General features: G+C 39.9%; 3 protein-coding genes across 9 annotated transcripts in view; 2 read left to right on the top strand and 1 right to left on the bottom strand.

Moving 5' to 3' along the window:
* The first annotated feature begins 1,372 nt into the window (after window positions 1-1,372).
* On the top strand, window positions 1,373-5,711 carry tmed5 (transmembrane p24 trafficking protein 5). The gene is made up of 4 exons (XM_008407365.3): window positions 1,373-1,726; window positions 2,359-2,456; window positions 2,534-2,717; window positions 3,892-5,711. Exons 1-4 carry the CDS (start codon window positions 1,538-1,540, stop codon window positions 4,108-4,110), a joined length of 690 nt encoding a protein of 229 aa, XP_008405587.2. The 5' UTR covers window positions 1,373-1,537; the 3' UTR covers window positions 4,111-5,711.
* Window positions 5,712-6,909: 1,198 nt separating this feature from the next.
* The window catches only part of dnm3a (dynamin 3a), a 34,239-nt gene continuing 20,052 nt past the window's right edge, over window positions 6,910-21,096 (bottom strand). For 2 of the 7 annotated variants that reach the window (XM_081606519.1, XM_008407361.3), the window contains 9 exons: window positions 18,139-18,250; window positions 17,281-17,439; window positions 16,921-17,144; window positions 15,678-15,836; window positions 12,959-14,621; window positions 7,997-8,070; window positions 7,865-7,913; window positions 7,127-7,173; window positions 6,910-7,031 (listed from right to left, as the gene is read on the bottom strand). In XM_081606519.1, the coding sequence (XP_081462645.1) occupies window positions 14,588-14,621; window positions 15,678-15,836; window positions 16,921-17,144; window positions 17,281-17,439; window positions 18,139-18,250 (688 nt within the window). In that variant the 3' untranslated portion in view covers window positions 6,910-7,031; window positions 7,127-7,173; window positions 7,865-7,913; window positions 7,997-8,070; window positions 12,959-14,587. Of the gene's footprint in view, window positions 7,032-7,126; window positions 7,174-7,480; window positions 7,555-7,864; window positions 7,914-7,996; window positions 8,071-12,926; window positions 14,622-15,677; window positions 15,837-16,920; window positions 17,145-17,280; window positions 17,440-18,138; window positions 18,251-21,096 lie in introns of all 7 variants that reach the window. The other 5 variants (XM_081606522.1, XM_081606521.1, XM_081606520.1 and 2 more) reach the window with 5 other exon arrangements.
* Window positions 8,475-12,482, top strand: pigc (phosphatidylinositol glycan anchor biosynthesis, class C). The gene is made up of 3 exons (XM_008407364.3): window positions 8,475-8,640; window positions 10,161-10,394; window positions 10,489-12,482. The coding sequence occupies exons 2-3, from the start codon at window positions 10,167-10,169 to the stop codon at window positions 11,143-11,145; spliced, it is 885 nt and encodes a 294-aa protein (XP_008405586.1). The 5' UTR covers window positions 8,475-8,640; window positions 10,161-10,166; the 3' UTR covers window positions 11,146-12,482.

Genomic DNA, 21,096 nt, shown 5'->3' with positions numbered 1-21,096 from the left:
GATTCATTGGAAATGGCTTGTTTTAACACTAGTTTTTTGTATATAATCGGAATTTTTGTCATTAAAATAATTTTCTTCCATTAAATTCAAATATGTTTTAGTACAAATAGACTATTTCTCCACTACAACATCTGTTTACCTGTGGCTTCTTTAGTTCGGACGAACCATAAATAACTAATTTTATTCATGGTAAAAAATAAACAAAGAGAAAATATTGTTTGCATGTGTGTGCTTGTTATTTAACTCATTTTGTGCCCCGGGGTTGCGAAATTGTCCCTTCCTTCTTATATTTTGTTCCCACAAACAAACCATATCATATTCATTGTATTTAGGCATATTTTTTGTGTGGTTGGTGTTTTTAAATAAAATATGGTGATAGATATGCAAACTTATAAGTGAATTGTATATTATTTCCACAAGATTTTTATTATTATTATTATTCTAATTATGGTTCCGATTCCAGTTTGGGCATGATTGTTCAAGCACAGCAGATTATGACAAACTCTGAGCAGCTCTTGCTTGTAGATGTCATCTACTAATAATCACATTATGTATATTACAATCGATTTGTGGTTCTCAAAATAAATTGGGTTTAGGATCTGGGGGCCGTAAGCATAAAGTTTTAAGATCCTCTTCTCTTCAAACTAAACTATCTATAAAGAGGGTCATGGCAAAGGATATTTATATGAAACATTTTGGAAGAGATAAACATATATATTTATATTGGCTTTGATTGACTCATGAATTCAACTGTTATTTTGTCAGCTGAACCACTCGGATATAAGAACAGGTGACAGAGCGAAACATATATATATATTGGGCATGATTGTTCAAGCACAGCAGATTTTGACACACACACACACACACACATATATATATATATATATATATATATATATATATATATATATATAACCCTCAAAGTCAACTTTGAGGGTTACGAAAGGATTAACGCATGCTCAGTGTGAAGCTTTTGGCAGTCTTCTAGGTTTCACTCCGGAAAAGTTGACTATAAAATAACCAACACTGCAAAAGTGTGACATATTTAAAGGTTTATAGGTACAACAGATTGAAATTTTAACACCGAAGTAAACTGTTAAAGTTCGAAATTTAATTTTATTTGATTATTTTTGATTACATCGAATTCTGCCGTTTGTCACACATGGTACAAATGAACTACATATCCCACAATGCAATTCGAGCAAGGCCCTTAAATCTGCCTTTTAGAATTATTTTTTGTTTACTGGCCAAATATATTGACGTTATTTTTTTTGCAAAACGAATAAAGAATATCTGAAACATATTGTAGCTTCATGGGATATTAATTTGAGCCATAAATAAATTTGTTATTATGAACAGGCGGGGTCCTGGTGCTTTAGCAGTCTTCGCTGAGGCTGAGCACAGTTTAACAGAAGTCAACTTTGGGTGAACGTCAAAAAATTTCACCGAAGCATTTGCTTCTCCTCTGTGACTCTGTGTTTGACCGCTGAAACACAACTTCAGCTTTTTTTGGACTCTCAGGATCACAGGTTTGAGCATGGAGCCGGTCCGGATGGTTCTGTGTCTGCTGTCCGTGTTTATCTCGCTAGTCTCGGACAGGTTGGTGGTGTTGGCTTCCTTCTCCCAAGCTACGGACAGCGACTTCACCTTCAGCTTACCTGCTGGCCGAAAGGAATGTTTCTACCAAACCATGAAGAAAGAGGCTTCCCTGGAGATTGAATATCAGGTCATAGACAAATATTGGACTGTCTGTTATCCACAGTAATGCTCTGCTATGTTAAATTACTACGTATCAGTAGAACCAGTTGACTTTGTGGCTCACACCTTGATTTTTCATATTGTCAGGAACCAGTTTTGCCTGTCAGTGCACAAATTATTTCCCAAAATGAGTATCTCTGTTTGACCCTGACATGCACAAACATTTAGCAATGCCGTTTAGACTGTCTGGGCCATGATGGACAGTTGTACCATAGCAGTTTCTTAACATTGTGGTGTGTAGCTTCAAATATTAACTGAGGGTTTTTGTTTTCACTGTAGAATGAGAAAAAACTACAACTTCTCATATTTGGGTGACGTCTTACTACAGCATATTCAATGCCTTACAAATGTTTGAATTGTTCATATAATTTTTCACTACTGCCCAAACACTAAAGTGTTTTCTTGGGATTTCATGTGATAAACCATCACAAAGTACTACATAGTAATTCAATTATTTGTGGTTTTCAAAATGTTAATAATATTTAAAAAATGATATCCAACTCCGAATACTGGCAAGTTAACTGTTTTGTCTCCTGGTAAGTTGTGTGTTTGAGCCCTGGTGACATCAGTGCCCGTTCCTTTTACCTTCGCCATCAACAGGTGTTAGACGGTGCCGGTCTCGACGTGGACTTTTCCATCTCTTCTCCATCCGGCCAGTTGCTTTTCAGCGATCAGCGCAAGTCGGACGGCGTCCACACGTGAGCGACTCGAGCAGCACGTCCGTTGATTTGTTTTGCACGTCCACGGTGTCCTTACAGCTTGTTCTATCCTTCAGCGTGGAAACTCATGAGGATGGGGACTACGTGTTTTGCTTTGACAACACGTTCAGCTCCATATCCGAGAAGCTCGTCTTCTTTGAGCTGATCCTGGACAACATGGATCAGGAGGAAGACCCAGACAACTGGAAGGAGCACATCATTGGGACAGATTCGCTGGACATGAAGCTGGAGGACATTATGGTGAGGCAGACATTTTCACGCAGCGTATGGCTTGATATTGTTTCTAAACCGTCTGATCTCAGTGGCATAATTAAAAATCTGACATGCAAAGTCTTCCTCTATATTTCCACTCCAGCGTTTTAGACGTTGTCCCTCTATTGTCTTGACACAGTCCCATTAACGACGCAATAATTTCCCCACAAAGCAGCGTCCTAAGAGATTCAGCATGTGTCACAAGAACGGAGAGCGTCACGACCACTCAGCTTACCAGTTTCGCCACAGTGACTAGCGCTGCCCCCGTCCCTATAAATGGCTCGTATTTGTGTCAGAAGTCACAGAGCCATGACGTGGTAAAGAGCAGGAAACGTGTTTTCCAGATGTGGAGGAAGTTGCTTTCTTAAAAAGGAAGGAGCACACCTGACTGCACAGCTTGCTTAGGAAAATGCTCTAGCTTTGATTTGCAGATGCACTGCAAACCCACAAAATCTGACCCAGTATTTTTGGTCAGGTTTCAAGTGCATCTTAGGACAATTGAAATAAGACAAAACTAACTCGTGTGTACATTTTCTGCAAGATATAGGAACTTGTTTTAAGTGAATAACTTGTAAATATTTTTTTTGAGAAAGTACTAGTTGTAAGTGACATGATCTGCCAGTGGAAAAACAATTTTTAACTTCTAATATGGCAAACATGACTTGTTCCACTGGCAGATAATTTCATAACTAGCACCGTTTCATCAATGTTAAGGAATTATTGACTTAAAACAAGCTCCTGTTTCTTGCTCAAAAGTCACTTGTAAATTAGTTTCACTTTATTTCAATATAAGCAAAGTTGAACAGGTTTTTCATATGGATCACCTTATCTGCTGTGGTCCTTGGTTTCCATGGCGCTGTTTGTTCATTAATGTTCTTCAACATTAATCAACAATTAATGTCGACAAACATTAATTGTTCATGAATCCAGGTGAATTTACACTGAGATTAAAGTGCACACAACTTTACCAACTTTAATTATAAGCTAACTAGGTGACATCTGAAAGCAAGTGGTTCCTCTGGGTTTTATTTAGGGGCATCAGAGTGAAGGGAGCTAAACGGATATGCATATGACTCTCTCAAAGTATTTGTAGAAGTGGCCTTTGTTCAGTTTCTTTCATAAGTTTATAAATATGTATATTTTTTTCTCTTCTGTCTCCCAGGACACCATCAACAACGTGAAGTCTCGCCTGGGAAAAAGCGTGCAGATCCAGACGCTGCTGCGGGCATTCGAGGCTCGCGACCGGAACCTCCAGGAGAGCAACTTCGACAGGGTGAACTTTTGGTCGGTGGTCAACCTCTTCGTGATGATGGTGGTGTCGGCCGTCCAGGTCTACTTAGTCCGTTTGTTGTTCGAGGACAAGAGGAAAATTTGCACATAACATCGCCTAGAACTGGACGGACAGAAATCATGAAACTAACACACGTTAACACGGTTACATTAGGGACGCTTTTTTTTTGTTTTGTTTTGTTTTTGTTTTCCTCCACACCATTATGTCTTTTAAATATTTGCAGAAACCAACAGAGGGTCAGGACTAATTCGCCACTGTTGTTGCTTCAAGTTTTCTGTCCACTGGAGTTTGGGAATGAATCACAAGTGTCGACTAGCCATACCTCCACTCAACAACCTTTTTACAAGAAAACTCTTCTTCTCTCTCTTTATAGCTTTTTACTGTTTTAAGGTCCTTCTTAGCTGCTGTAGTGGTTTACACAACACGTAACAATAAGTTTATGATATGCAACTACTTTTCTAATAGAGCTGGAGCGTTACCAGGCCAGTGGCCAATTTGCAAATATTGCCTTGTTTTGTTTTTTGTTTTTTTCCTGAGTGAAAGTAGTTGAAGTAGCCGCTTGCTGCTGGGATAACTTATTTTTGCCAAACATAAAGAGGAGGAGCAACTAGTTAGGTATCATGTCTTAACTACTCAAGGGCAAAAAAAAAATCTACCTGTCAGTTCTGAAGTTGGCAGCAAGTACGAATGCTGTTGGAAATTAACCATACTATGTTGCTGCAGAACAGTCAGGTGTGTGGATAGGTGGGGTTGCACTGCTAACCCACCCTAGGGACTGTGGAGCAGGAGAGACGGGGTCCGCGGCGTCCACAGTCGTCCCGCTGTGAAGGCCCGTGTCTGCTGGTGGGTGTCTGCTTACAGCCCACCTACTGTGAAAACGACGGGTCCGCTTGTCTCTCTAGTGACAGAAGGCTGCTTCTGTTTGACTGATACCTGGAAGGTCAGTGCCACACCTGCTCTGTTTAAAACACGATCCTCCCCTTCGTCAGCGTTCTCTTAGATGCTTCCATATACTTAAAAAAAAAAAAGACTGTTATGATTATTGCACTGCCTGTGAAAAACATTTTTAACAAATTGACTTTGGGCACTGGAACTTTGGAGGTGGGTTTAGAGGAAGGTCCAGTAAAGAACCGAGGTCCGTCTCGGACCACCTACTGAAGGTCTTCATTCTTTTATTCTTTTTTTTGCCTTTTCTCTGTTAAAATTATGCTGGTTGTTTGTTTGTTTTTCCCTAAATGTTTTCTTTATACTTGACTTCACTGTTAAACGACTTATGCTATAAGAGTAAAGACACATCATTAGATCAGGCCTTTACTTCAGAGCCTTATGTTTAAAGTGCATAAAACCAAACATTTACTAGCTGTGTTAATATGCAAATTAGCTATGTAATTTGTTCCTCTTTTGTTTTGTCTTTAATCTATTTTCCATGTATGAAGCATTCATCTGTTCAGCTGTGTGTTAAGATTCTGGTATTCTTATAAGAGATCGATTTAAAATGCTTTTGCAATCCAGGTAAATTAAAAAATTTTAATAGTATTTCTACATTACTGAGAAGGAATAAAGTACTCTGTTACTCTTTTAAAACGTATATTTTCTACTATTTTGAGGCAGATTGAGGGAACATGACATTTATTCCACCGATGCCCTGCACTTGTAGATGTGTATAAATTAAACAAGTCTATCTTTTCTGATCTGTGTCTCTCCTTGTGTGTCTACACAGGCAGGCAGTTTTTTTAAGGGGCCTTCGGTAAAAAATACCACAGTTTTGAAGATTTAAACAATATTTATGTAACATTTTAATTATTATTGTTGAAAAAAATGGCATAGCTTTTACTGTTATTTTGTCTCAGACATAGACAAAAATCTAACACCTGCTAAATTTGGTTGTAGTTTTCAGATGACTGTCATTCTCTTCCTTATGCAATTCAATTCAAAAACACTTATTTATCCTAAAAGGAAACCAGATGTCATAAGTCATATCATCCATGTATCTTCAGGCCATTGTTGTTGTGGGTGAGAAGGATCTCCAAAGACCCTTATCAAAATGCTGTGTGACACGCTAAACGCTCAATTTCCAGGAAGCAGATATGACTAACATTTCCTGCATGACACCATCTGTTGTTGACAAGCAATGCTAATCCACCTCATTTGCTTTTCCCACTCCCCTTTAAATTAACGTCTGCCGAATGGTGAAAACCCCTCAGAGAACTTCGTCCTTCTCTCTCTATTGATCCTGCTCTCCATACATGAAACCTCATAGGTCAGGTGTTATTTGAGCTTTTAAGATCCTCATCAGCTGCTTCCAGTTGTGACAAGAGTACCTCTTTGTCCCTGGAAAAAATAAACGTTAGAGCAAAAATCTAGCAGCACATGCAGACAGAATAATTGTCTAAACATGCAGTGCTTCAGTCAAACAAATTATGAACCAAGTTTAGGAAAATAATAAATCAGAACTAACTTGAGAGAGCTCCTTCAACATGTTGCCACCATTAGCGTCACAATTCAAGAACAGAATAATTACGGTGTGAGAATTAGATCACTGCAGGCTGCTCCATTCAGCCTGCAGTGATCTGCTTAACAGAAAAGCTGTTTCTAAAAAAGAAGCTATAGGTGGCTACTTAGTTTTGGTTTTGGTCTTGTTTTATTTATATATAAAATATATATATGTATGTATAACAGCTTCTTTCGGCCTGCTGGGTGGCAGAGTGCAGCAGCAAAAGCTACAGGTGCAATGCAGTATTACTCTATACTTTAGCACTTTCTCTGCTATCTCATGAAAATACACTTTAAACCTGAGGTCAGAGGTTTTGAAAATGCTGGACTGCTAAAGAGATTCTGTGTCAGTCAGTAGTTCAGATGTCACTGCAGAACAGAATAAAGTATTTCTGATTTACTGGTAGAGAGAAAACCTTTAATGGATATCTGCTTTTTTGTCTGAGTGAGGCTGCAGAGACGAGATGATCAGACACTTCTTCAGTGCAGGCGAAGACGGCCTTTCTGCGCAGTGAATCCTTGGAGAGTTGAAACACAATATTTGGGATTTTTGTCAGAAATGTTTGAAATGTTTTTCATTTTGACCCACGATGCTTAACCTTCCATTAGGTACCATGAGGATGAAGGAGTTCTGGAAACGCTGCTGAAGTTCGACACCATCTGAAAGAAATATATGTCATATGAAATGGAAATGCAAACCAGTAAAATGTCTGGAGTATTTTTTTTTCTAAAATGAAACTCTAAGGACCTTAAGTTGTTCTCAAACTGGCATACAATCACCACTAGTTCTCTCTTATTTGTAGATTTGGTTTTACTATCTATTTCAGGTAAATGTGATCTAATTAAGAGCTTAGAAGAGTTAACAGCAAAAAAAGAAGAAGAAGAATTGTTCAAGGACATTGATCTCAGCTTTATCAAAAACGTCTCAAGGAAAAAGTGCAGTGGATAAATATTTGGTGAATCATACCGAGAACAGAAGTAGATGACCTTGAGCCATTTCTCTCCTTACAGGTTTCTTCTTGGGGGTTTTTTCCCCCCACACTTAAGTGTTTCATATGATCAAAAAAAAGATAATCTCAGTAAATGCAAAGAGCAGATTTAACTGATTTCAGTAAGATGAAATAAAACTACTCAAAGCAACTTCCCTCTTTGTGAAAAAGTGTCTCCTAAGCTTAGTAATTGGTGTTGCTAAGTACCATCAAGCATTTAGAATTACTAGCAACTAATTAGATTCACTCTTCTTTATATCATTATCCCACTTAAGATGCATTGGAGAAGTTTCAAGCATTAATAGCCTTTAAAATGTTTAAGTGATTTCTTTCGATTGGGTTGGGATTTTGGAAGAACTTACCATTGTTTTGATAGATCTCTTTTCTGGCTGTAGTTTATCTTCTGAGAAGCTGCAAAAAAAACAAGAATGTGTAAAAGTGGGACACAAGCCCTCTTAACTGTAAGACTTGTAAGATGAAAAATATCAGGATACTCTGATGGGTTGTTCTGTTGATTCCGTCTTAAAAGTTCAGTGGAGAATGGGCCACGTATGTTCACCACAGACATCTTATTAAAAAAAAACAACAGATAAAATTAATGAGAAAATGGCTGGCAGATATTCAGAATTAGAAATGCAATTGTATTTACATATTTATGAACAAATACAAGAAAAATCTAAAAGTATTTACATAAATGTGTCAAATTTGAAATGAAATTAACTGTGTAAAATGTGAATTAAAACTTGACTGCCATGTACTGTATACTATATAATATATAAATGTTCTATATTTCTTCTGCTACATTGGCCCGAAATAATTCTCACATTTCAATAAAGATTTATGTAATTCAAATTATTGAAACATTCAGACAGTTATCAACGTTAATTTCTGATAATCTGTTATTCAGTTAGTGTATGATTTTTCAGTTTTCAATAACGCATAGTTATTAATTTAGCGACTCATTTGTCAATTATATTGTGAAACTTCTGGAGCCGGACAAAGCAGAAATAATCGATTCATTACTTTCTAAACCTAACAGCAGGGGTCGCTGTGAGCACCAACTGATTGATTTACTTCCGGGATAATCGGGATGAAGTAAAAGCGTCTGCGCCCATAGCGACGAATAAAACCAGCCTAGGTAGGTGGATAACGCTTTTGATAATATTAAATTACAGAAGGATTATAACCAACCCTGGATTTATTTATTTTTTATCTCTAAATGCATCTTCAGTAGAACAAGGCTAGTTTTATATTCACACCAAACCGGAAGAGTCTGTACACCAAGCCTGATCAGCTTAACATTTAACAGAAAACGCTAATCATACAACCCAAACTTTACCCTTTACTTGGCTCTTTTAATAGTAATCGCAGTGATTAGGAATGACAACTTCTTAAATTACATCCAAAGTTATCAATAACTTGAAACTAAATTCGCTTCCTGGGCTAAATCTCGCCAGATGCTTTACTGGCGTTAAAGCTACTAGCGTTAGCATTCAGTGATTAATTTTAAGTACAGTTTTCTTTTCATCCATGAAGCAACAAGTTGCCATCTGTTCGGTTTTCTATTGGTTTGGCCGTTTGTTTTGTATCGGTATTTCAAGAAACTAAAATCTCTCCCCAAAACAAACACAATTACATGTACCCTGGTGACCAGAAAGCATAAAAGAAATTATAAGACTTGTATTTATCTCCATTTCTCTTGTCCCTATTGCTTTATTAAAGACTCAGAGCAATTTGAATTTGGATATTTTTCTTTCTTTTTATTTATTTATTATTTTTGTTGGGCTTTAACAGACGGATTTCGATGATCGATTAAAATGCTTGATGGTTTGTATTTCCCATATGTTCTACATGACCACGCCCAGTTAGATGACTTCATGTTAAAACACTAAATACGAACATCATACTATGCTTTTATCAAACATACAGGACCAACTTTAATGGCCAGATTTGATTACAAAAGATATTCATTGATCGTTTTGAACTGTGTTACAGTAAGAGGATTTACAATGATTTTCTAAAGAACTAGGGTCCAATTCGAGACTTTCATCCAAAACAATTGCCAGGCAGACAGAGTTGCCTATGAGTCCAACCGTAGCTGTTAGCACCGCAATGCATTCACCTTAGTTACTTCATTCATAAAATGGTTTATTACTTGAGCCTTCAATAACATTGCTCAAGTAGGACACCTAGTGGTCAATAAAGGGAAGTTTAAACGAGAAGCGCTTACCCCTTCATCGACTCCCACCAATATGGATATTAGACAGTGTTATTCTGTCTAATTTCATTTTATGAACCATTTAAAAGGTGCTCCTACAGCCATGAGGTATGTTGTACAAACACAAACTTTCTCCCAGAACTAGTGAAAATACACATAACGTTACAGATTTTAGCAATGTATGTTTTGTTTTGGGGTTCATTGATTAAGAGTTTCATGGGTGTGTGGGTGAAGAACAAATAAACACCACCAAGTGTGTTCGTCCACAGAAGTGTCCAAGGCATCTAAAGTAATTAAAGACACGCTCTAATATTAGGTACTCATTTAGTTAGCTGTTCACTTTACTTGCTTGTTTTTTTTTAAGTGCTTTGCAAAAGGAAAAAATAAAAACTAATGCTACTGTGACCGTGCTGTTCTCTGTATGTTTCTGTTTGGTAAAGAGGGCAATGGGGCCAGATGGGGCCCCGAGTCAGTCTGTGCCCTGGCGGAAGGTGCTGTGGGAACGGCAGCCATTTCCTGACAACTACGTGGACCAGAGGTTCCTGGAGGAATTACGGAGGAACGAGGGCATCCGGCAGTACCGCTACTGGGCCGTAGTGAAGGAAGCAGGCTTTGTGGGACAGCAGCTGTCCTGTGTGGCCATTTTTATCACCCTCTGGCTCTACATGGAGCAGGTATACATGTCGAACAGCTTTTAACTTCATACCGTTCTTGTTCCGAAGGAAATCTCTGATTGGTTGACATGTTGTTCTTTTGTTTCTCTCACAGGGTCTGCTTGCTCCTGAGACATTGTTTTGGACCAGTCTCACATGTGCCCTCCTGGGTTATGGACTGTACCAGGCATTGACCTCTCAGACTGAATCCTGCAGTGACCACCGCACACATTTGGCGGATTCACAGAGCGCCGTGCTGTTCCTTTCCTTCACCTTCGGCTTCTCGCCAGTTCTCAAAACATTAACGGAGTCTGTTAGCACGGACACCGTGTACGCCATGTCGGCTCTGATGCTGCTGGCCCACCTGGTGTCGTTTCCCTATGCCCACCCCTCTCCCCCGGGCAGCCTCTCTTTGAATGCTGCGTTGTTTGCCTCTGTGTGCTTGGCCTCGAGGTTACCTGGTGCTCTGCACACCTTCGCTATGCTCACCTGTGCACTGCTAGTGTTCGCCCTGTGGCCTTGTCTGCTACAGAGGATAAGGGCGAATGCGCCCGGCCAGTTTACCGGGGTGTGTGTGGGAGTGTGTGTCGGAGGAGTAGGGGGTCTGGGATCCCAGTCACTTGGGGGAGCTGTGCTCTTGTCCCTGGCCTTAGTGAGTGTCACGTTAATCTGTCCCCTGCTGCTGGTCAGGCTGCAAAGGCACAAGGACAACATCCACGGCCCGTGGGATGAGGCTGAGATTCATGAGGACCTCAGCCGCTTCCTCCACTGAAGAACACAGCAAACTGAGCTTGTTATGACCAAACTGGCAATTGGCTCATTTTACACCACTCCTGTTTGTACTGTATGTCTTTTCTGACAGATTTCCGTAATGGTCTGTTTGGACAGCCACAGCAAACTGCTTTCCACAGATGATTCCTAATGATAAAGCTGCTACTGTTTTCTAAGCACTGACCTCAATTCTTCTGCAAAAGCTATGAACCAGTGCGCTGGGCTGACCTGAACTACCGAACAATATGAAGCCATGCATCAAGTTTTTTAATGTTCTGAGTTTTATGGACTTCGGTTGTACATAAGAATAAGGGCTCCAATTACCTGGGTTATTTTAGTTCAGTTGGGTAAACCTCACGATGTACTGAGAATAATTTTTCTATCTGGGCTGCAGTGATACTGTGTGTAACTTATGGTGGAAGTTTTAGCTCAGTTTTAACAGTGACATGTACATGATTGTAACTTTATTCGCTTAAAATGTGGTACTTAAAAACGGTTTTGAAAATGCCACAGTTTCTTAAGAGGTGCACTGAAAAAAAAAAAAAAATCAGCCTGCCAAAAACTAGAAAACTCCATTCTTTTTTGATAAGTGAACACTCCTACTCAGTGCTTCAAGGTTGCACTAAGTACCAAAGTCCAAGTTGTGCAAGTTGTTACTGTGGGGAGAAGACTCCAAGTTGTTGTCTTAACGTACAGTGAGGTGTTCAAATCTGTTGTCAGAGGAGTCACAACGGTTGTTTAAAAATAAACTGTATTTTCTGGCAGGTGTTCATTCAGGCTCCTGTAACAAAGAACCAGACTTCATCAGGCGAGGGTCGTTTTGCTCCTTTGTCATTTCAAACAAAAAGAAGACCTTGCAACATTTTGCCAAATTTATTTAATAACAGAAACATTTATGTTTTGAGTTCTTTGTTTTAGAACATCCCGTTTTTAGGAATGTTGTGAACCTTTTAGACATCTTAAGAGTTTAGGTGTGCCCTGCCCTCGGAAGGGAATACTCAAGTTTGTTTTTACAGTTAGTAATGCTATCCACACACTACTGGTCAAAATAGGATGCTAAACAACATTAAAAATGGTATAACTCTAAATGTTATCTTTGTTTTAAAATATTATAAAAAAGAAAAAAAGCACAGTTGAACGATTTGTCTCTTTTTTATGTCAATAATCACTTTGTAACGTGAAGGGCAGAAATATTTTTTAAAACGATCAATATTGCAATTTTTTAATTTTCTTTTAGGGAAAGGTCAAGTTCTTCAGCAAATTAGTTACAATAATGTGAGCCATTATTTATATAAACAGGACTTCTGTTTTTATACCGGACTGCTCAGCTAGCCTTAGCTAGACAAAGGATATATTTGGCCTAATCAGTCCCTGATGAGCAGAAAGTCAAGCATGTTGATTTAAAAGACAGTGACGTCAGCTTTTTGCTGATTACAAACAGCTGTTTGGCTAATTGAAATATCTCGCATAAAAGTCACTTTTTATTGCCAATTTTAACCTTATTTTGATTAAGCTGATCAAACATTGTGTCGCTGACTTTTACTTTTGTTTAATGTTAAATATTTTTTTTAATAGTGGGTATAAATAAAGTACAAATCAACAAGACAAAGTGTTCTTTTTTTTCTTTTCATTTTACCTCAGTGCGGTAAGAGGCAATGTGTTACAAAATCGCTACAGCGAAATTTTTGGTGTTTTTTTTGTTTGTTTGGGTTTTTTTTAGCTTTCAGCTATGAATTACATGTTCCGCTAACTTGATAAAGAGCTTGAATGCAGCAGGCCTACCAGTAGTGCGCTGTGGTCGCTAGGTGTCATACCTTCACCTCTGTTCGGTGCGTCTTGCTTCGGGATGTGACTGGGGGCTTTGCAACTGGCAACTTGGTCGGTGCCATGGTTGAAACAGCGCTGAGGAAGAAGCTGCACTTTCAACACGGATTCACCCTGGCCGTCTTCGGCAGTGCGGCGTCCTCAGAGAACCGCAAGGATCAGAGGTCGTCATGGAAACAGCCAGTCTTAAATTAAGTGAATCATATCGGGGAGTTTTGAGATGATCGTCGTTTCGAAATTCTGGAGGAGCAAAAAGTTTTATTTCTGTAAAACAAAAAACGTTTCTAAGCCTAAAAAATGGGGGAGCATAAAGAAAACAGCCCAATAGTCCTAATTGCCTTGGAAGTCAGAGAAAAACAAAAGTCATAACGGAATTTAAGCGTTGTGGTGCTGTTGCTATGGTGAAAATGCCGGATTCTTAACAAGGATTCTAATTTCCGTCATGGTTTCAAATATCAAACCAATCAGAATGAGCAGGAAAGATTCAAAATTTAGACTGTTTTAAAAGATGAAACTCTTGGGTAATTTATCTACTCACATGGAAAGTTGAACTAGTGACACACACACACAAAAATTGACATAAACATTGTTTTAAACATTGCATGTTTTTTTTCTTTTTGTACCTCAATGTCAGTTAATTGACAGTTTTATTTTTGCCAAAAGGTCACACTCAATGTTTAACATATTTTCATTACTTAGAAATATTCTGCCAATAAGCAAACAATAAAAGTTTAAGTTTATGCTTAACATTTGAAAATGTTCTTTTTCAAGAAACACAAAATCTGAAAATAAGATTTTCAACAGAATCTGGAACTTGTAGGCTAAACAAGCCTGTGCTCCTGTATTAAATTAACATTACCTTAAAAAAGTCCACCCATCTTCAAGTAAATTAACAAGTCGCTGCAAGTTTTGCTAATGGAGCTGAAAAAAAGGACAGCAAATTACATTCTGGGTGTTTTCTTTTGTCATCCACAAGGATTTCTGAGACTGTATTCCACAGTAAGAGACGAGAAGCTGTTCTTGAGGGGATGTGCCATCTGCAGTGTAATCACAGATTAAGCAGTTGGCGAAAAAAAGGCTGCAGACTTCCTAATAGTACAAACTTTCAACCCACACAAAGGGAACTCTGGCCCTCTCCTGATGGTGACACCACTAAAGGATGCATGGATGAAAATGTCCAGTCATGTTAACAGTTTGAAAAACAAAAATAACTAACGATGATTGTGAATTTTATTTTATTTTTTTACCCCTCCTGGGGCTTTTTCAAACAACAAAACATACGGAAAATAAACTCATTTTTATTCACAAACAACAGAAGTGAGAACAATACATTCGTATTCTTTTGCATCAGAATAATTTCAAGCATATTGTTTATATAATACATAGTTGAGGCACTTGAGAAAAATCAGCAGACAGCCGCACACATTCCAGCTTTTAATGGGCAGACACATCATATACAAAACAGGCTCAGGACGGAGTGAATTTTGCAGACATCAGTTCCCAGCGGAGAAGGAGAGAAGCCCAGGAAAAGTGCTTCAGCCGGATTATACATTATGCAGGTCATGGGCGTTTCTTGGTAGTGGTCAACGAGAGCTGGAAGGGAGCTCTGCGGAACGGACCTATTTCACACCTGGGATTGCTGGGGGTTGCCTCCTGGAGGGAAGATCAGACACAATATATATCACTGTGGGGTTGGACGACGAGGAGTATGTTTGAGAAAAATCATTTGAGGGAGATAGTTTGGACAGTCTTTGGCCAGAGCGGTTTCTGTGCATGCAGGGCATTGCGAAATGAACCTTTTTCAGATTATCTCGCATTTTAACCTCAATCTTGCAAAAGACCAACATGAAATAAACCTAAGTGGTCGGAAAAGGATATACGTTTTCAAAATGTTTGTTCAAATAAAATCTGAAAAGCTTGTCATCCATTTTGTACTCAGTTCCTTTTACTCTGAAGCCACTTTTAAAAAGCAAGCACAGCTACTTTCCTTCTGAAGGTTTCAAACGTTCGTTGCAGACAAAACGCAAAAAAGTTCAAAGGCTATGAATACTTTTGCGAGAATTATTTCTATTTACTCATAATTCCAGAAACACTACAATGTGAATGTTGAGAATCCTAAAGAGAGGTTAGTGTGGTTGCAAGAGGCAGTGTAAGAAAGACTGAGTGCACAAAAGCACCTAAGGAACCATTGGAGAGCACAGAGGAAATGAGGCTGAGCGAAAAAGAAGAGCCACGCCAAAAGCAGGGGAGAAACCAGCGAGAAGAAATGAAGAAAAAGCACCAGAAAACGGCATATGGAGGAACGGAAAAATAATTGTTACTGCATGAGGGGAAACTCTGAATGGCCATAAAACAAATGCATGCTTGAGGAAAAGGGGAAAATGGGGGGAGATGAATGACTGATGTAAAGATGAAAACTTGACAAAGAACTCAGCCTGTTGTTTCTGGCTCTGGTAGAAAGCTGCAAGAAGAAAAGTCCTGTCTACTGAGGCTGTTGGGAAGGGGGGGGGAATATGAGAAACACATTTTCCAGCAGACCCCCACCCAGCTCAAATATCAAGTCTCTGCCCCTGTGCCTCTGCAGAGTAGCTGGTGATTATGTACTTGCGCAGAGTGCGTGCCTAAATATCCAGATCTTTCGAGGCCTTCGGGTCAACGTGATACAAAGAGTTGCGTTTTGGGGTTAGGATTTCTCTGTTTCGAAGTCACCTTGGGACACTGGTGGTGACGCGGTTGTGTTGACCGGTGAGCTGCTGGAGACCGTCTGAGGAACAGTTGGGTTCGGAGGGATTTACACGAGGAGCAGGCGGTGCGTGGCCCCGGATCACCGGCCTGCCAGCGGTCGCCGAGTTTTTGGGTTGTGTTGAGCTGGAGGGAAAAGAGAACCTCAAATAACTTTCACCCCCTCATTTTCTGTATCCATGACATCCTGCTGACATTCCAGGCTTTTGTGATGTAAAAATCAAAACTATGATAAACTTTCTCAAGCTTCTCCTCTCCCCCCCAAATAGAATTAGGTCTCTTAGGATGGGCAAAAAAAAGAAAAGAACAATCAGCATTAAGTTGGCAGTAAACGTATGCACACTCTTAGGTGAAACACCTTTTGGTTCAGTATCAGTACTCATGCTTCTGTCTTGACCTGAAGTTGTGTCCAAGTCCATCAGATTGTAGGAGCATCTCTTGTCCACAGCACTCTTTAGGTAACCCTACAAATTTCCCATTGAAATTAGCTCTTGACTTTGGCTAGACCATTTTCAAAGCTTTTACATTTTCATCGAACTAAGTCTTTTTTTTTTTGCCAGTGCTGTCTCTCATTTATTAGTGGTTGTCTTCTCAGTGCTGTGGTCTACATGTGATGCAGTCAATTTTGTTATACCCTTGTCCTGACTGATACCGTTGCACAATGAGATTCCTTTAAGATTCACTTTAGCTAAAGGGTGCAAAGACGCAAATGGAATTAAATTTCTACTTGAAACGCTTACATTTATTTCTGGCTCACCGGTTTCACTCTAACTGCAATCAGAAATCAAAAGCTGCTTTAATAAAGTGTTCACTTTTAAGCAAGATTATTGCAACTTTCCCTTTTTCTTTTTCGAAGAAGGTGCTTTGTCTCTTGGATTTATGTCCCATATGTGGAAGAAAGTCTACAATCGGTTATTGAAGTTTCATTTTTTTTTTTACATCATAAAAACCTGACATTTCAGTAGCTGCAAGAGCCTCTAAACCAGGGATCCCCAAAGTCGGTCCTCGAGGGCCGGCATCCTGCATGTTTTAGTTCTCTCCCTGGTGGTAGTAACAACCTCCTCAGCAAGTCAATGTGCTCTTTAGGCTTTCAAATGAGCCATCATTTGATCCAGGTGCGTTAAACCAGGGAGAGAACTAAAACATGCAGGATGCCATCCCTCGAGGACCGACTTTGGACACCCCTGCTCTAAATGCATCAAATTTGTACCTTTGGTGCTGTATCCAGGAAGAGTCTACGGGTGGAGGAAGCGGAGTGGTGAAGGTAGAGGTGGAGATCTCGCCGATGACGGTGAGCGCCTCCTTCAGGGCAGAGTGTTTACGGAGCACTTCCTCGCGGTGTTGCTTCTGCTCCGGTGACTCATCCATCAGAGCCGAGCATTCCCCCAGAGCGTAGAGCTGAGCCAGGAGCTCGGAGCTAATGAACTCCTTCACCTGCACAAAGGGACCGGACACTGATGTGACGAGCCTTAATCGAGGAGGCAAAGCAATCTGGCTTCGAATTTTAAAATTTCATATGGTGGAAAGCACGAATGACAAACGATTTAACAGTGCAGCCTAAAGAGCTTACACTATTGATCATGAGGTGCATAATGGTCTTTGGCATCAGATCCCTCACGGTCTTATAGATGATGCTCATGTAGGAGTCAACCAGGTTGCGGATGGTCTCCACCTGCCTCTCCAGCTGAGGGTCTGTGAAGGTCTGAGCTCCGTTTTCCTGCTCCTCTGCCTGTGTGACACAGGAAACCATTCAGTATAACTGACATACTGACAACACAGGACAGCGTGAGGTAGTGCGGGGATAAAGTTACTCATAAATGTGTATGCAGCGCAACGTCGTGTCATGTAGGGAGTTGAGAAGAAACACAATTGACAGAAAAAGAACAAGAGACAAGAATGGGGGGAACAAAAAAGATGGAGGGAGAGAGGAGGGGGAGAAGAGAAAAGAAAAAAAAGTTGAACTGGTAAGGGTTGGAGAGCTGCTGATTAGAAACAGACTAGAACACACACGCTCTCTCTCTCTCGCACACACCACACACACACACACACACACACCCCCCACCCCCCCCAACACACACACACCCGCACACACACACACACACACACACACACCCGCGCACACACACACACACACACACACACACACACATGTTGCAATGACATCACTGACCAAGAATGCGGGCTACAGAGCCAACGACAGAGCGGGATGGAAGGGGTGGAGGGCTCACTTTTTCACTTTGGCAAAGTGGGGGGGAGTAAAGGGGGAGCATGGAGAGAGAGGGCTGCAGGGTTGTTCCTCGGGTTTAAGGTTAGCAAAGGCAATGGGGTGCATGGGACACAAAGGTGCGGTGCATGCAGGTGGTGCCCCCAGTGCGTCAAAGGTCAGGCTTTGATTTATTTAGGGTAAATCGGGGGTTAAAGTACTGACGGCGTCTCTCTCGGGGTAGACTCCGGCCCGCAGCAGAGATGCCTTCCAGCTGTCCAGCTCCTCCTGAGAGTTACAGGCCAACTCCAAGCATTTGTAGTCCTTGTACACGTTTCTGCAATTCATTATAATAATGTTAGAAGTGGGAAAAAAAAAACCCCACACACACAGACAGATATTTCAAAATCTCTAAAAAATGTAAACACTGGCTGGTAGAAAATCATTTATACCTTTCATTTTTTGTTTACACCTAGTCATGTTACAACCACACGCTGTTGTATATTTCATTTTATGGGATTTCATGTGATAAGCCAACAAAATGCAATGCCTATTTGTAGAGTAGAAGGAGAAAAAAAACAAAGGTAGAACTTTTTTCTTTGTGTACAAATAAAAATCAGAAAAGTGTGAATTTCTTTTCACCCTCCCTTATTGTCATGCCCCTAAATAAATTCCAGCACTACCTTTGGCCTTAAAGTCACCTGATCAGTAAATAGAGTCCATCTGTGTGTAGTGTAATATCTGTTTAAATCCAGCTATTCTGTGAAGGCCTCAGACGTTTGTTAGAAAACATCAGAGTGTTTTTTTGGTCATAAAGACCAGAAAACACAGCAGTTAGTAGGGTTAGTTTATGAAGCAACTTGGTCTCACAGAAAATTGTTCAGTTTATCATTTGAAAATGGAAAATGATTCAAGTGCAAACCTAGCAAGACACGAACATCCACCAATAACAATAAGTTGGGCAAGAAGAACATTAATCAGTGAAGCAGTTAAAAGGTTCACGATAACTATTAAAACCTACGCACCAAACAACGGTTGCTCTGCTTTTCACATGTAACACTGTTTAATGTGCTGTCCTCGATTAAATCAATTTGAACTGAATTGAATTAGTGCTGCACTCCATAAATCTGCTTCTGTGAAAGCTGACGTCAAAAAAAAAAAAACATACGAGAAGTCCCACTTTGAGTTTTACAGAGAGGGAGAGAGAGAGAGAAAGAGAGAGAAACAGACTCCGTAAGACTTGAAGCTGAGGCAGAGGTTCATCTTCCAGCAGCACAGCCTAAACATTCAGCCAAAGCTTCAATTGAATTACTTCGATCAAAGCATATCGATGTGTTAAAATGGCCCAGTCAAAACCTGGGCTTAAATCCAATCGAGAATCTTTGAAAAGGTTTGAAAATTAGTACTTCCAAATGCTCTCTATCCACTCCGACTGAGATTGATCTATGTTCAAGGAAGAATGGGTCACAACTGTCACTGCTTCCCGTGTCACACACAGTAAATGTCACCAGAACATCTATGCCCTAAGTGTGTTGTAAATATTGCTCCCTATGAGTTTTCAAGATTTCAGCCATTGGACTCAATGGGTAAGGAAAAACTATTATCGAATCATCAGAAACATATCAGTCGAACAAAGTACTGAACGATGTTTACGACCAATCCAATTTACGGCGTGAAGACTCGTGAAGGTCGGCCTGGCCTCCCCCGTGTTCCCTTTGAACGACTGGTTACACTGTAATGATTACCGCAGCATAATTGTTCTGTGTAAACCAAAGTTGGGTCAGCTTTAATATGGGAACCGCAGCGGGAGAACAGCTTCTTGTAAAAAATAAAAATAAATATAATAATAATAAAAAAAAAAGAAACAGAAAACATTTCTGTGGTTGGGCTGTATTCAGCAGATTTACATGAAGCACGGGCTAGTCAAATCAAGTGTAGAGAGAAGCTGATGCAGAAGAGGACAGAGAAAAAACATTTTACACAATCTGTGAAAACCGGTTGTGTCAGGAAGCACTAATTATTCCTACTGCTGCTAAAATAGCATGATTTGACTGTTACAGTTATGATAACACTATTATATGGTAATCTGATTTTGATTAATAGACTATAGGAAAAATATTGAAGAAGCATCCCCCAAAACTGAATGTGATTTTTAAAGTGCTTATTATTCAGAAAATTCTAATCATTTTACTCTCTGCATGGTAGTGCGAGTATGACGAACTGAAAGTAGCTGGTTACAAGGTTGGACTATCTCTTGGGTACGTAGCCTGCAGTCAGCTGCTTTACAGACATAGCGCACGTATCCTAACGAGACAAAAATTACGATGCATACCAAACACTTGGAAATAACTGAAAGTTTCGGTATTTCTTTGGTCTTTAGAGTGCATTTACCATACGATCCGTTTTTGCGGCATTCTTCTCAATGTTCCCTTAGAGACCAGACTCTTGAAAAAAGAAATGTTAACCAAAGAAAAGAAGGGTTTAGTTTTAGGGTTGAGAAGATATACAAGAGCTACGACTTTAGTGTAAAAAACAAACAAACAAAAAAAACAAGTCATTTTCCATATTGTTAATATATTTTAAAAAATGAATAAAGTCAAGTCTAAGCAAGAAAACTCCAAATACTAGAGAGATAAATAAAAGAAGCATTCTCCATAATAGGAGTGATAGGTGGGGTTCTTTTAGTTTACACACCATGAATGATTTTTTTTTTTTCTTGTAAATGAGGGCAAAACGTGGGAGTCTTCTTTCTGCCAGCTGATCGGAACTGCTTTTCTGTAAGTTGGGGAAAAACCGCACTCACTCACTCATTCTTTCTGTGGCGTCTCATTACAAGGACTTTAAACCGTGGGAACGGTATGGTGTAAAAGGTTTTGTGTTTCTTAAATATATTAAATCCTTGCAACGCCTTGATACCGGCAACGACCCCTCGTGCAAACATTCAAGGACAGTCCTGCACTTAAGGAGAAAGACGAATTCTGAATTTCAGCCCCCATAAATTTGCTTGAAAACCTTTTGCTGTTATTTCCATCATGCACCTTCCCACTTTTAAAGCTCATCTTTCCCTTAGCTGTTGGTCTTAAATATCCCACCCACTTCAGTCGGGTTACTGTGTCTGTGCAGCGGCTGTGGAGCCAGCACAGCGAAGTAAGACACAACTTCAGGCTGCGGAGCGGGGCCGTG

The sequence above is a fragment of the Poecilia reticulata genome, chromosome 4 (genome assembly GCF_904066995.2).
Source record: "Poecilia reticulata chromosome 4, P_reticulata-male-v2, whole genome shotgun sequence".
Taxonomy (NCBI): domain Eukaryota; kingdom Metazoa; phylum Chordata; class Actinopteri; order Cyprinodontiformes; family Poeciliidae; genus Poecilia; species Poecilia reticulata.
Note: the sequence above shows the minus strand (reverse complement) of the source record. Positions and strands in the feature narration are given on the sequence as shown.

Coding starts and splice junctions, on each gene's coding strand:
- pigc (XM_008407364.3), top strand. CDS start 10,167: ATGGGGCCAGATGGGGCCCCGAGTCAGTCTGTGCCCTGGCGGAAGGTG. Junction 10,395..10,488: donor TCTGGCTCTACATGGAGCAG/GTATACATGTCG, acceptor TTTCTCTCACAG/GGTCTGCTTGCTCCTGAGAC.
- tmed5 (XM_008407365.3), top strand. CDS start 1,538: ATGGAGCCGGTCCGGATGGTTCTGTGTCTGCTGTCCGTGTTTATCTCG. Junction 1,727..2,358: donor CCCTGGAGATTGAATATCAG/GTCATAGACAAA, acceptor CGCCATCAACAG/GTGTTAGACGGTGCCGGTCT. Junction 2,457..2,533: donor AAGTCGGACGGCGTCCACAC/GTGAGCGACTCG, acceptor TCTATCCTTCAG/CGTGGAAACTCATGAGGATG.